Source organism: Rhinolophus sinicus, chromosome 2 (genome assembly GCF_057876585.1).
Source record: "Rhinolophus sinicus isolate RSI-liver-muscle chromosome 2, RSI-T2T, whole genome shotgun sequence".
Classification (NCBI taxonomy): Eukaryota; Metazoa; Chordata; class Mammalia; order Chiroptera; family Rhinolophidae; genus Rhinolophus; species Rhinolophus sinicus.
In genome coordinates, this window is record NC_142502.1 from 34,310,732 (window position 1) to 34,325,763 (window position 15,032).

Here is a 15,032-nt window from a genome sequence, read left to right on the forward strand (position 1 = left end):
ATTTTGAACAAAATAAACAATTTTTTAAAAAGTATTATAATTTTAAACATTTGCCATATTGTCATGAATGATACAAAAACAAATTTAGTAAAAATTATATTTTCTTTTAAGTAAGGGTAACAAATATTTTTAAAGGAACAAGATATTTACTAATATTCTCTTTATAACAATTAGAAAGTGCTCTAAGAAATATGTGTATTAAGAAAGAAGTAATGTATGGCTTTATTACTTTAGATTAAACATAACAGGAGGAACTGTAATGTGCTTACTAAAATGTTGGCTGGTGTTCCAGAACGAGTTTAGTAAAATATTCCCAGAAAGGAAGAAGAAGAGAAAAAGAGACCTACAGCTCTCTGGGCACTTAAAAAGGAAAGCTTACTTATGCCACCAGCTAAAGCTGGGAAGAAATACTGCCAACATGGTTATAAATGTTTGTTACGTGCATAAATGGTACACTAATAAATGAATAAGTTTATTATAAGAAATTATCACTCAGGTATGTCCACATTGCCCATCAAAAACTCTTAATAAAAATCTGGGAGTTCAAGTTCTAATGTTCTTTTTCTGACGCTCATGAGGAGTAAGGAAGAGCCTTCAAGTATAAAAGCTGAGCTCAACTTTAGGAGAAAAATAAAATAAAATAATCACCACTCTCAAGGTTTGAGTTGCTGCCTTAGGTAAGTCGTACTAGTCACGTTATTTGAGCTCTCTTAGGAAGTGGAGCACACGCAGGGTTTCTCTATGTCGCCTCATCTCCAGACAGCTGGAAGAGATGGGAGACACCCAGGCATCCCGGCCCGTCCTGCTGGCTCAGCCCTCAACAGGGGTTTCCTCTACAGGAATCAAATGCCAGTGCAAATCAGATTTTGAACAGTAAAAGAAAACAGAAATAAATTATTAAAGAGAAATAAAGAATTATTAAAGAGATATTATTGGAGACAGAAGAGGAAAATGAGGGTGAGTCAGTAAGGAGTGAAAGCAAGTGTTACCACACCCCCCAAATACACAAACACATACACACACACACACACACACACACACACATTCTGTACACAAAATAATTAAGGTTACATATGCCTTAATTTTCACTTTTCAAATTTGTAGGGTGATTTAACAGATTTCAGTCTCATATTATTCTTCACATTTTTCAGGACTATCAAAATCACACCTGGAATGACAGGACCTGTGAATTCACCTGTGTGAAGACAGCTGCGTTCAAACTACTGAACACAATAGTTTCTAAAAATATGCAGGTTGCTGTAAGGTTTAAGGGAAAAAAGTAGGTTACACTTTTACCCGTAAAAGCCTGGATGACTCAGAGTTTAATGATAGGCTACATAAGCTTTCACCCCTAGGTCACTGATTCTAGGGTGATTATAGTAGACAGTCACTTTAGGACATTACCATCGAGCAGCTGCTTTGTTCACAATCTGTAGGAGAAACGTGCTGTGTGTTTCTATTAATACTCATTTGACAGGTGTATACATTCTAACTCAGGCATCTGCCAATCGCGACCACTTTGAAGCTGAGTGATGAAAGCCACAACAGCTGTTACCTTTAGAAAGCTCTTAGTGTGCCCAATTCTCTCCTGTCTTTATCTAACGTACTGAATATTAATACTTCATATTATAACAGATTTTATGGTCTAAAACCAAAATCATACAAGAAAGATATTTGTGGAGGACTTCTGAAAGGAGCACACCACCATTCTACGAAACAAAGAAGACAACGACCTTTCCTCCTAGGACAGTGTGGGAAAGGCCAAACCAGCTGAGAAGGGCAACATTTTTAATGGCTTAGTGACTTGTAGGAGACTGCAGGTATCCCTGGGACTCTGTGTTAGCCCCAGTCACACGTACACACATAGGACACTGGCAAATGCACTTCTAAATTTTATGGACCAAAGATTTACGCACCCAGGCAATATAAACCCACAACTCCCATCGTCTCTTTCATGGTACACAGTCAACGTTTATGTAGTGCCAAAGATGGTAATTTATCAGTTCACACCTTCACCCTGACGACTGGTAACTGGATGGTACCTATTACACGGTAATGTCACTCCACTAAGAAGGGTTCCCCACAGCCCCATTCACAGTAATAACTGGAAAAGAACTATGTTTTGAAAAATTAAGCTATTATTTTTAAACGACAGTATGGAGGCATTTAAGACACTGCCTAATCTGCTACGTCAGTACTGAAATAATGACGACACCTACCCATCAACCTTTACCACATATTCAGTCCATGGCACTAATGGAAATAAGACTTATCACCTAAAAATCCATGTTCCTACCTTCCACATCCACATTCATACCTTCTTTTAAAGAACTCAGCATCTCCTTATAGGACAGAGTTAATTTAACCAGGCAATAGTACAACTCACATTTAGCACGGATTTTTAGTGTTTGTATAAAATGCTTAATAGGGACTCTGCTTTATTTTCTTAAGTGATGTTAAATAATGCACTATTTGGCACAGATTCAAAAAACTGGTGAAAATGGTCACCAATAACTTTTTGTTTCATATATCATTTTCTTTTAAAAGGTCTTAAAAGAGTCTTGCAAGTTTAGACTTGATAGATTTGCTTCTGTCGAACCCAAGAAACTTATAAAATGAGAAAGAAAGCACTCACTATACCTTTTTGATCTGGTTCAGTAAGGCAACAAAACAACTCTGTGGTTTGACTTTGTTTTGCTTCACAACTGGTGTGTCATTACAGATCACGGTCTGCAATTCCATTTCATGGATGAGGAAATTAAGGCACAGAGAGGATAAGTGACATAGTAACACAGACCCTTTGAGCAGAGGGGAACTTAGAATTAACACAGATCAGAAATATTACAACCACAAATCCCTATTTTTATCCAATTGAAAGAATGCCATTTTTGTATAAGCTAGAAGTTTATCTAAAAACTCTTTACTTCTAAGTGTAATAACAAACTTAGCAAAGCTGTTAGTTTTGTCTGCTTTGTCTTGTGTCTTAAACATGAAGGTCAGAGTAGAACTTAGTGCCCAAGCAGAATACCACTTCCCAGCTGTGGTTTTTGGGGGTAATCTCATCCTTTCTTTGTCACTCAGCTTTTCATAAACTCAATAACTATTAGTTGAATGTCTGTTTATGTCAGACATTCTAGGGGCTAAAGATACAGTAGGAACAAATCATGTGAAAAAGCCTGTCTTCGTGGAAATTAATTACTGAAGAATAAGAGAGAGTATGATGGTGCTGTGGAGAAAATAAAAAGGAGGAAAGGAGATTGGGAGTGTGGGGTAAGGCTCAACGTTAAAACGGGTGATTAGTGAAGTCCATACGGGTGATACCTGCATACAGACCTGAAGAGAAAAGGGGGAGCAAGCAAGCAAAGAGAATGCAATGGCATCGGGGATATTCCAGGCACAAGGAACACGTGCAAAACCCTGAGGTGGAAGCACGCTTAGCCTGCGTGACTCATCTTTTTGCTGTTGTTTATTATTTTGAATAAAGTATATTTTTCTTTATCGGAAGTTCTGTCCAATACTGTGGAAGAAAATTGGAAACATACATATAATCATAAATATTGCAGACAACCTTCAGGTACTACATTGCTTCAGAGAAATGAGTGGTTTTGTTTTGCAGTGATAATTCACTCACCTTGCCATCCTCCCACTCCCCATTTCTTCTCTTTTCCACTATAGATCAAGGTACTGACTTGCTAAAAGTAACTCACAGAAGTAAACCAAAAAATATGTATCTGCTTTGGGGAAAGGGCCTACCTTAAGGAAATCAAACTGCAATGCCAAGTACGGGATCCCATAATGCCTATCTCCCTTGAACTTGTAAACCCTCTGTATTTGTATCCAGCTTTTAACATTCAGTGCTACCTGGTATTGATACTCTGTTTATATCTTATTCTATGTTACCTTGTATTGTTGTACACACATCTGCTCTCACAGTGACTTCCTTGGAGCAGGGCCCATATCTTGAGAATGTCTGAATCCCACATGACTTCGCATATGGGGCATCAATATCTGTTTGATGGTGATGTCATAGAAACTACCACAATGAGCAGCAGACATTCCTCCTGTTTTAAGCATGTTTGTGGATCAAGCATGAAAGAAACATCATAGTTTCTTACAGACATTTGGATAATCTCAACTGTCTTGGCCACGATACTGTTTGTGTAACATCCCATTCTGTCTAAATTGCCTTTTGCATTTTCAATTGGGCACGGTACACTCTTTCAGTCTAGACAAGCGTGGTTTAACCACAAAACACAAAGGAGCCTCACTGTGTGGAATACTGGTCAGTCCATTTCAGCCAATGTTATTAAGCACTATTACAGGAAAGAGACTCAACATGAAACTACCACATACAGGGAGTATAAGATATTGCCCTACATTCTAGCAAGATAGACAGACACATAAGAACAACTTCAGTGCATGCAAAACAGGCAGAAGTATTTTGAAAGTATAAGCAGTGCCCTGGAGAGTGTGTTAAGGCTTCACAGAAAAGTTGGCACCTGAACAGCCAGGGTTTTGAAAAATGGAAAGGACTAGGACAATCAGACATGGGATCAACGGGCATTCCAGATTGTGCAAAACACTGGCAGAACCCTAACAGATTGAAAACTGCTGAAAGAACACATTCACCGCATCAGTGAAGGAAAGCTGCTCTGTTGTATGTACTCCTAAGCTTTCCAAGACAAAACACAAGCTTTTAAACAAGGAGCTAAGGAAGAAAGTTTCACCAGCCCTTGTTTTGTTAAACCTTTTTTTTTTTTTTTTTTTGACTGTGCTGGCATAAAACTTGAGTGAGGAAAAGTACTTCAACTTTACTGTGGAAAAAGAAAACTGAAAAGTGGGCAAGGGCCAAGGAACAAATAAATTACACTCTTCTGGAATATATAAATGGAGCAAAATTTAAAAATCAGGTATCATTCCAATCTTTCGCATCACCAACTCGATACATATTTATTTGATGCCCACTATTTGTTAGTTTCTGGGATACCAGGCCTCTGAAGCACTCTCACTGCCCTCCTGTTTGAGCAAGCTCTTGTTTTCAATCTAGTAAAAGAAATAAGCAGAGGGTAATTCACCATGTACCCTGTTCCTTCCGCGGTTGCCAACCAAATCCTGAAGCTCAGAGCAGAGTTAAATTTCAGTCAAGTTAACCAGTGAGGACAAAACACACTTAAGTAATGACATTAGGACAACAGCTGAGATGTGAGAAATTGATAGAGGTCTTCAGTAAGGGTGTCTCAGCACCTCTTCCTGTGAGTAGGAAGCTGGAGAGCTGGGCTTTCTGGCCAGTGATTTGGAATGCTGAATGGGGCACAGAGGAGGGGACAGAGGGGGTGAAGTTACCTGGGAGCTCAGGTAGACTTTGAGGCACTCCTCGCACACGGCTTTCTTGCAGCAGGGCAAGGGCTTGATGGGCTTGTCTTCCAGGCACACCCGGCACATCAGCACCATGAGGGGCGCGTACGGATCCCCTACCCCACCCAGGCCAGAGTAGGGTGGAGCTCCCAACAGGCCGGGCACGGAGAACGGCTCGGGCGCCAGGTAGAACTCCAGCTCAATGCTGCCGCCATCGGGGGACAGGGGGTCCGTTGGGAGGGGCAGCCGGGGGCTGGGAGGATCCGTCACCGGCGGAGCGAGAGGTGGCGAGGCGGGCGGAGAGCGGTGCTCAGCAGTGGGGTCCAGGGGCAGGTCGTTCTCCACGCAGTACACGGAGCAGAAGACTTGTCTTTTGGCGGGGGGCGGGCGCCGCTGACCCAGCACGTCTAGGACCAGTTCGTCCCGGGTCCCGACGCGGGTCCTGGATTCTGGCTCCTCTCCAAGGGGCGCCTCCTGCTGTTCACCCCTTCCCTCGTTTTGGTCCCCAGCTTTCTCCTCTTCTTCCAGCTGCTGTTGCAAAGTCTGGGGGTTAAGGGGTCCGGTGAGTGCCAATCCCGCGGGCTGCCCGGCTGCTTCGCTCTTCGTCCAGCCCGGGGCTTCCCGGCTCTGCGTGGGCTCCCGGGCGCTCGGGTCCGCGCAGCCCGAGTCGCTTCCGCAGCCACTAGCGCTGGGCTCCGCGGAGGCGGCGCACGGCCCCGGCGCCCCAGCGCTGTCACCCCGCGGCCTCGGGGGCTCGGGGTGGCCTGTGGCGCCTCCAGCGGGGTCTCCCGCCTCCTGGGGCCTGCCGCCGCTCACCGTGCTCTGCTCCTCGCCCATCGCCGCCCGCGGCCCACGCCGCCGCTGCCCATCCAGCCGCCGGGACCCCCACCCGGCGCCGGCGGGCAGCGGGGGCAGCGGCTCGGCTCGACTCGCGGCTCCGCTTCTGCTTCCGGGTCCCTCCTCCGGGGCTGGGACGCCCCGAGCTCCCTCCGGGGAGCCCGTGCTCCCGGGCCGCGGCGCGCGGGGAGCCGGGCCCAGCCCGCTGCTCCTCCTCCTCGTCCTTCGGCGCGGCCGGGCACCGCCTCTGGGGCGCCAAGGGCCGCTCGCTCCCGGCGTGAGTGCGCCCGCCCCACATGCAGATCGGGGCGGCGCCGAGGCCCCCGCGAGCCCCGGGAGGGGCAGAGGGGTCCGGAGGGAGGGGGCCGTCAGTCCCGCGCCATCGCTGGTCCCCGCTGCGGGCCGCGCGGGACGGGCGGCCGGAGGGCGGTGGTCCAAGGGGGTCTAGGGGCCTGTGGCGCCGCCGCGGCGTGCACCGGGAGGTGCAGCCGGAGCGCGAGCGAGCTGCCGGGGCCCCTGGGGGAGAGCCTCGAGCTGGCGACCTCCCTCTGCTCCTGCTTCACCTAGCGCCGTCCTCGCTGCCCCTCACCCCACCCTTTTGGCGCACACCTCCCCACACGTAAACACGCGCGCAGGCACCCGCGCGCTCAATCACACGCACACCCCGAGTGGCTGTGATCTAAGTCGTGATGCGCTCTCGCGCCCAGAGTTCACACTCGGCCTCAACAAAACCCTTCGGAGCAGGCAGGCTGTCCTTCGGGCTACGCATTATGCAGAACTTCCTACAAAACTGCTGTATACTCAGAGCTGGAACCAGAAAACACTGGCTTTTGAGGACTTGGTTGCTCTTGTTTCTCCTGGGCCCATCCCTTTTTAAGTCCTCCAAAGAGAGAATTCAGAGAAATCACGCTAGGAATTCTTAGTTCACACTGCATGCGATATACGGTATACAACTCGGTTTTCCGCCTAATGGGGTAAAATGGATCTTTGAAACCCACTAATAAGACAAAAAGCGATTTTAACCTACTCCTCCAACTGGAATCCTTATAAGAGCTGTTAACTAATTTAAGATTACCCCCCTTTCCTCTTCCTCACTGTTATTTTAAGAACTATTTTTAACCCTTTAAATATTTCAAATTGGATAGCACAAGGTAGCAAGATGGCCTGGCCTAATTAATAAATTGGATCACTGGTGGGAAATGTGAATGTTTTATTAGCATAACCATATTTATCCCCAAAACTGTTTCCAGGACAACAATTATATTTCAGCCAGAACTTAATTATGTGTTGATCTATCTTTATTTTACAGGAAGTATTAGTCACCCAGACTGGTGTGTTTTAGTTCCCTAAAGCCAACGAAAACATTTTTGGGAAGCCAACCCTTGCTTTTTCATCTTGTGAGAGAATTCAATTTACACATTCATGTAATAGGAAGGAGCTGTGAAGTGTGTACAATTTATCTTATCTTGAAGCTGTTGCTGGGTTGTTCTAAAATATTTTCCAAATCAGATACAAATGCTGGAAAGGTGACTAGCTATGCAATACTAAGAAAGCAGTGTAACACAAAAGAAAGTTTCTATCATGTGTATCTAACACTCACTTGTACCCCAAAGGGATAAATCCAATCTATCAGTCTAACTGCCACCTCATTTAGCAGTCTGACCCAAGAATGAACAATTCTTTTTTTGGAAGATTAAGTGCTATTTAGGGATTTTTTTCATCTTAGGTAATTGATTTCCAATTAACTGTTCTTTTCTCCAAATAATACCTTCAGTGTTTATTGTCGTAAAGTCAGGAACAAGAAGCCCACATGTATGTGCCTTTTGTGTATACCACCTGATAACTACTTTTCTATTCTTTCAAAAGTGATATAAAAATAATCTGTCATTTTTCCAAGTGACAACCAGCTGAGAATAAGACTAGAGTAACAATAACGGACACAAAAAAATACGAGTATATCTCCATACAGTCCGTAGCAATGAAACCCTTCAAGGTCCTCCTATAGTTTTGGGATTCCTTCCCCCACACACACACATTTGTCATAGATGTTCCAAGAATTTGTTCTTGCAATACCCACCTTTTTGTTCCTTATCACTCAGGTTTCAGTTCACTGGCAGGGGCTGTCCTTGACACTGAACCAACTAGAAATCGCTGCTGGGATTCATGAAGGCGTCCCATAGCTCTCAGACCTTCTTACTGACATGTCTTCCTCCCTACAGGATTCATTTGCCCTTTGTGAAAACAGAACCATGGCATGCTGTATCTCCACCCTCTAGACAGACCCAGACTTGCCTGAGTCATGGGCCCAGCATCACCTGGTGTTCAATCTGGGATCCATGAGATACCAGCAGTATGGAAAAGAGTTGAAATGCAAAGTTAAAAATGCCAGTTCTACACCATAAATTTCCCCTGAAAAGAAATGAATGAAGCATCTATGATTGTGTTGATAGGATTCACTTTTTAAAAAGGATTGTTTGAAAATAGTTACCATAGCATAAATGTCATTTATCTATCACAAGCTTAATATTCTTGACACTCAGACCATCTGCTCCACATCAGACTGTATACAGTTGTTAGAACAACATAAGCCCTGGCTGCCACTACCCATTCCAACTCTCAGTATTTCTTAATAAGCTGTGTACCTTCCCTAAACCAAAGGCTTCAATATCAGGAGACAGTGTCAAGTTTGACAATTGACATAGTCTTATGCTTTTGGTCGTTATACCCATTATTTTTTTTTCTTTTACCACTTTTCTTACCCTGGCCTTTATTCTTGACTTGTTTGGGTTCCCTAGAAAATTTTGATTCAGACATTAATTAGAAAATTAAAGAGCCTAGATTTATTAAGTTATTAGAAAAATATATCGGAAGAGCTGTGAATCATTTCAATTATACAAATTAAAGCTAACCAAAAATTCTTTTTTAACTGTTGTGGAGAAGAAATACATAATATTTTAAAATGGCATGAAATAATTATACAGCAAATACTTTACTTGCTTTCTACTAGTCCTTCAGTTATCAAAACAGATGAAAATAAATTATTTATTTATTTACTTATTTTTAATTATTTCCAGAAGAGGAATGAACAGGGTAGAATGGTTTTCTAGGCGTTCTTATGAAAGATACAGTGGACTTTAGCCCTCCCTTTCCTATTTTCTCCGATCTTCACCCACAGAGGAAGACAGCTTGGGATTATTAGGGGAAATGGGCATCAAACAGAAAAGAGAAGAACACAACTATTTCTCTTTCTTTTTCCACCTAAATTTCCTAAGGAAAATCCAACTAGCAGGTTTTCATGAGATAATGTTAAAAATAAAACAAAACAGTGTATTCTTTCAAATTATAAAATGAAAGCCCCAATGCTTGAAAAAGAGAAAACCAAGAATAAGAAGTAGTAGGAGGAAGAGGGTAAAAAAGGAAGAGAGGACGAGAAGAAGGAAGGAAGAAAGGAAGGCAGGAAGCGAGGGAGGGCAGGAGGGAAGGATGGAAGAAGGCAAAGGAAGAACTTAATCTCCCCACTACCCAAAATAACAAACGATATTACTTTAACATATTGATATATTTCATTCTCGTGTTTGCATCTGTGTGTATTAAAATACGTTAAATTATATATACTTTTTTTCGCCCTTTTTTCACTTGCTAATATATCCTGAACATTTTTCACACTATTAAAACATCTGCACATCATCATGATTTGTGACTATAAAGAATTTTGCTATATGGATGTGCCATGATTTATTTAACTAATTCTGTTTTATTAAAAGATTAGGTAATTTATGATTTTAAGAAAACATGCGCCACTTAATATATGTTAATATGTATTATTTGTGTACATTCTTAATATACCACAGCATAAAGTCCTAAAAGTTAAATTGCTTCAGAGAAAGGTAGATGTGCTACTGAGGCTTTGGACACACATTATCACAAAAACTTAGCACCGATCTATAATCCCATCAATAGTGAGGATACAAGAGAGACTATTTCCCTAATCATTCTAAGGAGATTTTTGGAAATTAAAAATGCTGTAAATAGCATCTCACTTTTTAATTAATGGGCACATTCTTTGAAATAAAAAAGGAAAAATCAAATATTGACTGTTGATGACCCTTTGGATATTTACAATTTAGGACTACAAGTTAATGGTTCTCTATTCCTGAGGTTATGGTTCTGACAGATTCCCTTCCTGACCTTTTTTGAATTTCCTTTTTTATCTCTTTTAATGACAATAGTGCTCTAAAAATGTTCAGAACTAAACTCAGTCATAGTTAATACTTCTAAGTCTGTGCTGCCATTTCCTCATTTCCAAAATACAAGTGCATATTTTTCAGTGCCAAAACTCATTCCCAAATGACTACTGTGCCAAGGAAACCCCATCTCTCGATTCACACTGTGGATGCTCTTTGTATTAAGGCCAGAACAGTTTCATTAACAGTACAAAATCCACCCTTCCTAACCTGAGAGAACCAGTTCCCTCTTCACTGAATGTGTCACCAATACCTTGCAGTTTAAAGGCAACTCAATGTTTCCACTACTGTGGTTTTTGTTTACCAGAAAGATGTCAGCCCTGGCTCGTCATCTAGAAATCCCCAGTCTCCTCTTCCCAAGGCACGTAGCCACATGAAGAAAGAGGCAGTTCTCTCTGTTCCTCAACTTCCCTTTTTGAAAGGAGTGTCAAGACATAGCCTCCTCCACACAGGCTTTATTTACAGCAAGAGTCAGAAAAATTTACAGCCTGACTCCTCCTTGGCTCTGAGACTGGAATGCTTTGTTGGTTGGGTCAGCAAGAGCAAGATAAATCTTTTCTTGTACAGCCCTCAGTACCATCGTAGCTGGGTAATTCACAGTGAAGGGAAGCATTTTGTCCAAACGACAGGTTAATCAAACATCAAAGTAACAGAGCCGAAGATGAACTTGGACATAACAACATTTAAAGTTTTGAAAAGAGTGGAGATTTTTCTTCGCAAAAGGACAAGGAAACCTCTTCCAAATTAGGGAAGAAGTAAAAGGTAATTGAGATGAGATGTATTTAAAACAGTGGAGAAGTGCTTACAAAATTATGTTAAGTGAAAAAGGCCAGGGAAATGTAATGTACAGAATGATAACAACTGGGTAGCATGTATATGATAAAGTAAGGACAGAGGTAATAGTAGTTATTATATAAGGGCGACGTGGTTATAATTTTCTTCTCTACTTTCTAAAATTTCTAAAACGCTGTATTGCTTTTATAACAGCATAAACAAAGAGGAAAAGAAGATTTTTTAAAAAGAGTGAAACAGTTTTATCTATTGAACAGAGCTATAGCCTTGGTGTTAATAATAGCTATTATTTGCATCCATACTCATGATAATTAAGGAAAGCAAGTCCTTCTATTTGTGTTACAATTGAATTCAACAAATATTTCCTGGTTGTCTATTAGATCCTGTGTTAAGCTCTGGAAAATTCACTTTCCTAATTTATTCAATGAAGAAAGTAATTATTTCTCCCCAATATTTTTCTTTATTATTAATTTTTTGACATCTATGAAACAATTTAACTTGTCTGGAGTATATTTTACCTATATTCGGAAGCCCAGTTCTTAGCATTCTGCACGTATTTAGTTTTCAACAAAACATTTTTAAAGAAAAAAGTGGTCTGGTATAGTGACTTAAGCATTATATAGAACTATGGTTCTCAAATTGTGTGTCAAGGTACCCTGAGGCACAGAAGCAAACTCCAGCGGCACCATGGGATATTTGATAGTCTTCAGGGAATCACAGCATCACCTGTTGGACACCATGCAAACTACTGCTGTTAAGTTATTAGGAATTTCTTTTGGCCTAATGGCCCCCATGAAAAATAACTGAGACATAGAGCTCCATAAACCAAGAAAATTTGGAACCTTGGGTTGGAAAACTCAGGTACAGAAACAACAGGATCTAGACCCTAATCTCTTAGAAATGTGTATTTAAAATTTACAAGAGACATTTGTGCAGTAAAGGATTAACCTTTCCTAACGAAAGGTGTGGCCCTTGCCCCCAACTCCTGGGAGGTAACTTCTAGGCCCTGACTGCAGGAATGGGCTAACTAGTGAGTCTCTTTGTTTACCTAGCATCCTTAGGCCATGCACAATGTGATTTATTTGGGGGTCTTGGGTCATGTATCACCTTGACCTCTGGAGGAGCTGGGAACTAACATCAGCCATATCCACCTCACTGACTTCAAATGAAAACGCTGGACACTGAAGCCTGATGAGATTCCGTGGTTGGCCCATACATATTGTCACACATCATTGCTGGGAGAAATATGTGCTGTCCACACAACTCAACTGGGAGAGGACAACTGGTGGCCTCATGCCTGGTCTCTCCTGTTCCCTGCCCTGTGTATCATTGTCTGTGGCTGATTTTAATCTTTGTCCTTTCAATGTAATAAACTATAACTGTGAGTAAACAGTTTTGGAAGTCTTTCTAGAAAATTATTGAACCTGAGTATAGTCTTAGGAACTTCCTGAACTATATATAACATTGCAAAAATGGAAGTTCATTAACTTTTTTAGGTTTTCATTTTCCTTGTTTTCCCAAGCAAAAAGATGTAATTGGAAAGGCATTGTATTCACTAATGCAAGAATAAGACAAGTTTAATATAAAAGGAGAATAAAAGAAAATGTATTACCTTTTTCTTGTCATACAAGAAAGTTGATTTTCTCAGAAAATGGAGATAAGTAACTGGCCTTTTTAATATACAGGTTGCTGGAAATTGGTTTTAACATTTTGCTTGACAAAATCTAGCTAGAGGATTAAATGATTCTGAAAATTTCTAGGCTGACAGCTTAAGTCATCCATTTGTATTTATTTTAGAAATATGGCAAATTATTTTATCTGTTTATCTCTTAACACATTGATACCAAGTTTGGATGGGAGAACACAGCTGCCTTTGGGGAATGTTGAATACCACAAGCTGCTTCTCAAACATTGTGGAATCAATAAAGCTCAAAATATTTTCCCAAATGCTTTAAAAAAAAAATTCTCATCATGCAAGTATCTTCAAAGGATTTTTATTCACATATTCCTAGCTCATTTACATTTTATTTTTTTCTTATCTCTAGAAGACATTGGGACTGTTATTCTGAGCTTTATGAAAATGGTGCTTTGCTCCATAATTGTACAATGAGAAAGACCAGACTGGGCAAATAAGTATCTGTGTTTTCATCCTATTTTGCCATTAATTGTCTATTCGCCTGAACTTTTCAGAGCCTCAGTTTTTACTTCTGTGAAATGGAAAGATTGAACTGGATGACTCTAAGGTTTATTTCAATACTAAAATGATCATTTTCAATTAAACCAATAGATACTAATCTGTTCTTTGCACACACTGGTGTGAAATGCATAGGATTTATAAATGATAATTATAACTCAATCTATGCCCTAAGGAATCTTGCAATTAAATAGAAGAGACAGATGCCTAATTATGAAATCAGACAGGTTTCGCTGGATGTTATTTTATTTGCTGGATGTTATAAACTCAGGATTATGGGAGTTGCAATGCAGGGGGCATTTCTGCTTAAGTGGATCATAGAAAGTTTCATGGAGGACCTGAAAATGAGTTAGATTTTTACAGATGGAGAAGTGGGCAAGGATAGTCAATATTTCAGTAGAGGGATTATATGAGCAAACACAGAACATATACCGTGCCTTGAGTGGCAGCTAGTGGTCCTGGGCGTCTTTTCATAAGCAATGTGTGGAGCAAGGACAGGAGATGAGGCAGGAAAGATAAGGCTGACTCAAAATTGTTTAGGCACTTTGTGCTGGATAGTTCTGTTTGTCCTTCTAGACCCCCTTCCTGCTTTTGCTAACCTCTTTGCTCCTGGAGATTGACCCTTAGGGACATGCATCAATGGCCCCAAATTGCCCTTTGCCTTCCAATGTAGTTCAACACAGGGAAGGCACTGGCAGGTGATCAGAGGGTTGAGGTCATTATTTTTCTACCTTTCAATTGCCAGGTCCCTGTTTGTTTTCTGTGCCCTTCTATCAAAGGCCACGAGTACTATCAACTCTGGGTTCTGAGAGTTTCTCTCTTCAGGCTAAAGGGAGGTATATTAGTTTCTTAGGGCTGATGCAACAAAATACGGTGTTGTCCTGAAAATAAGACCTAGCCTGACCATCAGCTCTAACGCATCTTTTGGAGCAAAAATTAATATTAAAATAAGACCAGATATAATATAATATAATATAAAAGACAGGGTCTTATATAATATAAGACCAGGTCTTACATTAATTTCTGCTCCAAAAGACGCATTAGAGCTGATGGTCCGGCTAGGTCTTATTTTCAGGAAAACATGGTACTACAAACTGGATTGTTTAAAACAACAAAAATTTATTGTCTGTTCTAGAGGTTAGAAGTGTGAAGTCAAAGTATCAGTAGAGCCATGTGCCCTCTGAAATCTGCAGGGGAGAAGTCTTTATTAACTCTTTTAGCTTTTTCTGTTTGCTGGCACTCCTTGGCATTCCTTGGCTTCTAGAAGCATCACTCTAATCTTTGCCTCCGTTATCACATGGCCATCTTCTCTCTGTGCTGTCTGTCTCTATATCTCTCTCCTTATATGGGCATCATCATAGTGGATTATGGGCCCACCCTACTCCAGTATGACCTTATATTAGCTAATTGCACCTGCACTGCTCCTATTTCCAAACAAGATAACATTCTGAAGTAGTGGGGGTTTAGGACTTCACATATATTTTGGGGGGACTCAATTCAACTTGCAACAGGAGGTAAGGTTCCTCACAGCTGCTGATCCCAAGGTACTGCACTATCTCTTAGGCAAGCCCTAAACCTTCTCCACACCTTCATAATTGGCCTCATTACTA

General features: G+C 41.4%; 1 protein-coding gene across 2 annotated transcripts in view; it reads right to left on the reverse strand.

Annotated features, from left to right (window-relative positions):
• Nucleotides 1–6,334, reverse strand: part of RNF217 (ring finger protein 217) — a 128,427-nt gene extending 122,093 nt beyond the window's left edge. For both annotated transcript variants that reach the window (XM_074333531.2, XM_019729507.3), the window contains exon 1: nucleotides 5,344–6,334. In XM_074333531.2, coding sequence (XP_074189632.2) covers nucleotides 5,344–6,192 — 849 coding nt within the window. In that variant the 5' untranslated portion in view covers nucleotides 6,193–6,334. The remainder of the gene's footprint in view (nucleotides 1–5,343) is intronic.
• Between the last annotated feature and the right edge of the window lie 8,698 nt (nucleotides 6,335–15,032).